The sequence below is a fragment of the Nilaparvata lugens genome, chromosome 4, assembly GCF_014356525.2.
Source record: "Nilaparvata lugens isolate BPH chromosome 4, ASM1435652v1, whole genome shotgun sequence".
Classification (NCBI taxonomy): domain Eukaryota; kingdom Metazoa; phylum Arthropoda; class Insecta; order Hemiptera; family Delphacidae; genus Nilaparvata; species Nilaparvata lugens.
This window is the reverse complement of record NC_052507.1, coordinates 57,871,953-57,877,952: the sequence shown is the minus strand read 5'-3', so window position 1 is coordinate 57,877,952 and position 6,000 is coordinate 57,871,953. Positions and strand designations below refer to the sequence as shown.

At 38.8% G+C, this 6,000-nt stretch overlaps 1 protein-coding gene across 1 annotated transcript in view; it reads left to right on the top strand.

Moving 5' to 3' along the window:
- Positions 1-412: 412 nt before the first annotated feature.
- Positions 413-6,000, top strand: part of LOC111061502 (major facilitator superfamily domain-containing protein 6) — a 28,006-nt gene continuing 22,418 nt past the window's right edge. Inside the window, exons 1-4 of the mRNA XM_022349192.2 lie at positions 413-868; positions 1,523-1,848; positions 2,762-2,918; positions 4,025-4,180. Of these exons, the coding sequence (XP_022204884.2) occupies positions 428-868; positions 1,523-1,848; positions 2,762-2,918; positions 4,025-4,180 (1,080 nt within the window). The 5' untranslated portion in view covers positions 413-427. The remainder of the gene's footprint in view (positions 869-1,522; positions 1,849-2,761; positions 2,919-4,024; positions 4,181-6,000) is intronic.

Below are 6,000 nucleotides of genomic sequence, written 5' to 3'. Positions count from 1 at the left end.
ATTCAATTTCATAGTTGATGGATAATATGGTCGAAACATAGTGGAGCGACGAAGGTAGGCTTGTAGTGTAGCAGAGAAGGTAGCTTAGAGTGTTGATGTATATATGTATGAGTAATATATCTCCGCTACCATCTACCTTTTTCCCTACCTTCGCTGCTCCAATAATAATGTTCTGACAGACTGACACATTTGAAAAAATAATACATAATTTTAAACACTCTCGGCTACTTTCTCTGATACACTCTTACTGCTCCACTATTCTCTTGCCTCTTGCTTTCAAGGATTATGCTATTAATTGCTTGTTCCGACTCACAATAATTATATTTGAATGAATATACTTCTCATTTTCATACATGTCATTTCCCCTTCGGTTTAAAACCGAAGGCTTTATCCCATGTTTAATTCAACCATTGTATGCCCATAATCAATGTTGTATCTTTGTTACAGATGGCAAAAAGGCAAAATGCTCCTGCTAGCGTCACTTTCGTGCTGGATAATCTTCACTCTCCCGTTGAGCTTCATCCAACCGCCCGCAACTCTCTGTCTCGTAAAGAAGAACACGACAACCTACGGTCTGAAAAGTCCCGAGACGGTTCAACCCCGAGACCGTCTGGTCAAACGGGAGATCCCAGGATTCGAGCCCACATTCAACGACGATCAGCAGTCAACTTTTGACCCGGAATCGTTGATCAACCTGGACTCGATCGAGGAAAGTCATCAGACTGTGATCAGGAGAACCCGGTCGGCTCACAACCAGATTTTCGCCGGACAGTCGCCGCTCAACATTCCCTTCATCTCAGACTACAACGAGAAGCTGCAGAAGAATCTAGTGAGGCCAGTGTTCAGCTCTATTGTTTACACGACACAAGTGAGTGAATTTTAAAATGATGTTTCATTTTTAAATTTGTCGAAATATTCATGTTTCAAATGTATGTTGCAGCTTATATAGCTTCTATTGAATGACTTGGTTGAATATATAGCCAGAAAATATCAGCTATACAGAGACTATCCAAAAGTTTTCTTGGAAGAGCCTTGATCAAGAAGAGGTAATATTCCGACCAAGCCATTTTACTCTGCAGAGCAAAAGAGCAATATAATTATCTGAACGTCCGCAGAGTTTGTGCTCACACCAAAAACATATCAATGGGCTGGCAGAGCTATTTTTGCTCTGTTCTCAATTGCACTCTAATTCCAAAATTTGTAGTTATTACATTTATTTTAAATTCAATCTAAAATTATTTATTTCACGGCTAGAGCGTCATCGGTAAAAGAGAGAAAAGTACTGTTTGCAGCGGAAAACACGCTTTTTCCACCAAATGCCAATCCCAACAATTAGAAAACCGTGTAACTCATGACTTCTTGAAGGTACAGACTTGGGAATGGTATCAATCTCTTTGTAATAATGTGTAGAAAGAGATTATCCATGATGGCAATCTAAAAAATGTTTGTCAACATGACAAAAACAAGATGGCGGTAAAAATATGTCGATCTATGATAAAAATTACTCTTTTTTTCTGTACAGGACATCCAGAAAGCCTTCTTCCTGCTGCTGCTACTGGTGGTGATTGGCGAGTTCTTCAGTGCGCCGGCCATCACGTTGGCCGACTCGGCCGTGATCACGATCCTGGGCGAAGACGCCGACCGCTACGGCCATCAACGGATGTTCGGCTCGCTCGGCTGGGGCATCTCCATGTTCTTCGTCGGCATCGCCCTCGACCACTCAACAGCCTTCCCCGGTCATCCATGTGGGGGACCCGACGAGCGCGAGAAGAACTACACCATCTGCTTTGCGACTTTCTCGGTGCTAATGGCGGCCGCCTTGATATCGGCCACGCAGATCAATTTCAAGTGAGTTACTTTGGACAATCGAATAACTGAATTGCCTGAATTGTATAAACATATAGAATTGTCCACATGGATATCTCATATTAGATGAGTATATCATGTAATATACTTTCAACAGCTCACCATAACGACGCCCTCGACAGGAAAATGTATTTGGGTTACATTGAGGTACTGCACCGCTATCTCAACTTCGACCTCTACCTCGACCTCGACCTCTACCCCTACCTCTACATTGACCTCTACCTCGACCTCTACCTCGGCTTCTACCTCGACCTCTATCTCGGCCTCTTCCTCGACCTCTACCTCGAGCTCGACCTCTACCTCTAACTCTACTTCTAACTCTAACTCGACCTCCACCTTAACCTCTATTTCGACCTCTTCCTCGACATCAACATCGACCTCTACCTCGACCTCTCCTTCGACCTCGACCTTTACCTTGCCATTTCTTCTATATCTATCTCTATGACGACCTCCTAACTATGCGACTACTCTCTCAAGCTAGATTTCCACATGAACCTACCAGTATCTGAGTCCATGTCCAGTGAATGTTCGTAAATAGTCTTCTCAATAGGTCCATCTTGAAGAATATGGATCAATGAGTAATTGATATTTAGATAATAAATCAGGGTAGCCACAGTGGGGCGAAGAGGCAGACGGCTTAGAATTCTTGAGTTCGGGGTTGAAGATCAATTCTTTGTGGCTGGAGGGGGCGGAGGAAAATAACAACTGACGACTTTTAAATGCGAGGGTGCTTAATGGGGGTGATTTGTACTGAAAACTGGGATTTTCAGAAGGGTACGTCATTGTTTTTGGGGGGAATCTCTGACCCTCAGTATCGAATAAAATTTGTAGGCTAAACAACCAACATTTTGGCAGTTGATCATTAATTATTGAATGATTATGTTGTGTTGCGCAGGTACGAGTATCCACCAGAGGAAGTGGAGAAACCCCCTCCACCACCGCAGCCGACCAAGGAGGATTACCTGCAGCAGGAGTTGGCACAACAGCTCAATCTGCCGGCTCTCGCCGAAAACAGTGGCGTTCCTTCACAACCGCCACCCAATGTTGGCAAGGTATCAGTAATACACTTCACTGATATACATGCAATGCATTTCTAATAATATTGTTGATGAACCATTCTTTCCTTACTCTTGATCTCAATAACAAGCCTATGAGTGTAAATAATTCCGTCTACTTTGGGACTATTACAAAAGTTGGCTTATCAGAGGATTATTCCTTTTAATCACCGCATAAATTAATTCTAAATTCTAGCATTCTTTTAAAAAATGTTCTATCTATTTTTTTGAAATATAATATTAAGTGGCCTGTTTTTCAAGCATATTTATAATACCTATATCAAGCATATTACTGTATAGACCTATTAAAGCGGTCTAAGTAGTAAATGATATAAGTTGAGTGATTGTTATTCTGTAAAAGTATGTGCACTGAGGATAAATAAATATTCATGAATGAATAAATAAATAAGCCGCCAAGAAATAATTGCGAATAAAGATTTGGAATAAGTTGCCAAGAAATCTGGATGCCGCCTTAACATGATGCTTACTGCAAATTGTATAAAATACAAATCAGACCTACTTGGACATTCTATTTTGTAAGCCAAAAATTATTATTTTTTGTAAAGTTTTTGAAATGCAATCTCTATGGTATTGAGTAGGCCCACCATTTTATGCGTATTTAAGGATTGAACATTTTTAAAGAGTTTCTGTTATTGACATTGATCAACATTTTTGAGAAATGAAACATTACAGTAGATTATTCACACATTATTGCAGTTCCAAAGAATATTATTCAATTTTCAATGTTCTGAGGGGTGTGATATTTTTTCAAATTGTGATCTATGTGGATTTGGGAAACAGAGTGTGAACTTTCAAGAATTGTGTCTCATGAGAATCATCCTGCAATACGTTCCGTCAAATATTTGTGAAGGAATTTTCCACCCGAGCTAAATATTTTTGAAAAATCAAGACTTGTTGAAGAAGCAAATCCCGAATGGATGAATTGAATCAAGAATTCTCCTCTCAATCAATCAAGAAGGCCAGAGGCTTCTCCCATTAGGGAGCAAATATTGCAAGAAAGGTTAACGTATTGATATGAGAATTGTGTTTGTTTACCATTGAGAGACGTATTTATATTATGATGTTCTTCTTTCATTTTTCAGACACAAATGTTTGCCCAAACAACAAGAGAAATTCCAGAATGGGTGACCGTTTTGAACTACTTCAAGAACTTGAAATGTGGTTCATTCCTATTCGTTGCCTGGTTCATGGGATTCGGTATTGGACTTATATTCACATTCCTCTTCTGGCATTTACAGGTATGACAATCAACTAAAGTTTGTGAAAAATAAGTTGAGACTTGGCCCTCCTTCCCTAGAAATTACAGGGTTGCCAAATCGTGTAAAATTGAAACTTTCTCGAATTTCCAATTCAACATCAGAATTGGATTTAGAATATCATCCCCGATATCCTAGTAGTACTAGAAAAGTTTCTGGGTTGAAGGATCAAAAGGAAATTTAACTTTTATGATAAAATTGGAAACATCGCAAAAATTTTGTTTTTTTTTCGATTTTCTCGAAAACGGCTCCAACTATTTTGATTAAAGTTATACCTAGAATAATCATTGATAAGCTCTATCAACTGCTACAAGTCCCATATCTGTAAAAATTTCAGGAGCTCCGCTCCATCCATGCAAAGTTTGATTTTAGATTCTCATTTATCAGGCTTCAGATACAATTTAAACAAAGAATTTTGAGTGGAAAAGATTGAGCATGAGAATCTCTACAATTAATGTTTCAGTAACATTTTCACCTAAAATTAAAAATAAGCTCGAAATTCGAAAAAATGTGATTATCCAATTATTGCAAACTGTTGGCAACTGTTGATTCTATTAAATGATTCACTATGAAGAGATAGCAGACCTCGTGTGTCTCCAGTGTTATTGCCCTGTCACCAGCTGGCTCAAATCTTTGAAAAGTAGACTTGAGACTAGCGTCAGGTGATCAATTTTCATAACGGCAAGGAAAGTTGTGAGAGTGCGCCACACTAGATTTTTTACGGTAATATTGGCGTATGAAGGAGGCTCCTTTTTCCTTTTATATTATCCTTGAAATGCAAGATTTGCAAAAACCATGTATATACGTCAACGCGCAATTTAAAAAGGAATTTACCTGTCAAATTTCATGGAAATCTATTACCGCGTTTCGCCGTAAATGCGCAACATAAAAACATATAAAAATTTAAACATTAAGAGAAATGCCAAACCGCCGACTTGAATCTTAGACCTCACTTCGCTCGGACAATAACTTTGTCACGTGTTTTGTCTGCAGCTGTAGTTATTAGGGAACAGTTGTAGTATTGTAGGGTTGGGATGCTGGGCAAGGGGGTTGCGGGAAAGATAGTAACATGTTATTAACAAAAGTTAATGCGATAAAAGAGGCTTTTGTTATTAACATTTCCTTTGATCTTTACCGACTCTCGATGAATAACATAAATATTGTTAATAAGAAGAAATTTTCTGATAAAAACACGAGTTATTAACTTTTTCAAGAGAATGTTATGTCGATTCAGTCAAGTTGACAACTTTTATTAATAACACATATTATCAACGCCGGTGTAAACGCAACTTAACATGATGTTGATTTTTGTAATTAACATCAGTTGATAACAAAAATGTTGAAAACTTGTGTTACTAACTCCGGTGTAAACGTAGCTTAAACATTCAAATATTTAAACATTAAGAGAAATGCCAAACAGTCGACTTGAATCTTAGACCTCACTTCGCTCGGTCAATCATTCATTAGAAAATAACTATAGGTCGGATAAAAATTATCCAGACACCAATAGAAAGGAGACATTCGCCCCATGATTCTGATAGTCCAGGCGCTGGCTTACATTGAGCATACATGAGAGAGGCAGAGAATTTGACTTCGGATTATTGTTAGGGGGTCTTCAGTGTATATGAAACTCGATGTCGTCACGTCCCAGGGTGGTCGACAGCTTGGGGGGGAGGGGGGTAAGTTGTAAAAAACGCGCGTTTATAAAATCGCCTGTCCTGCAGTTACTATTCATAGTACAGCTTTTAATTTTTCTCAATATTATGTACACATAACTGGCTTTCAATGTGGTCCTATACTTT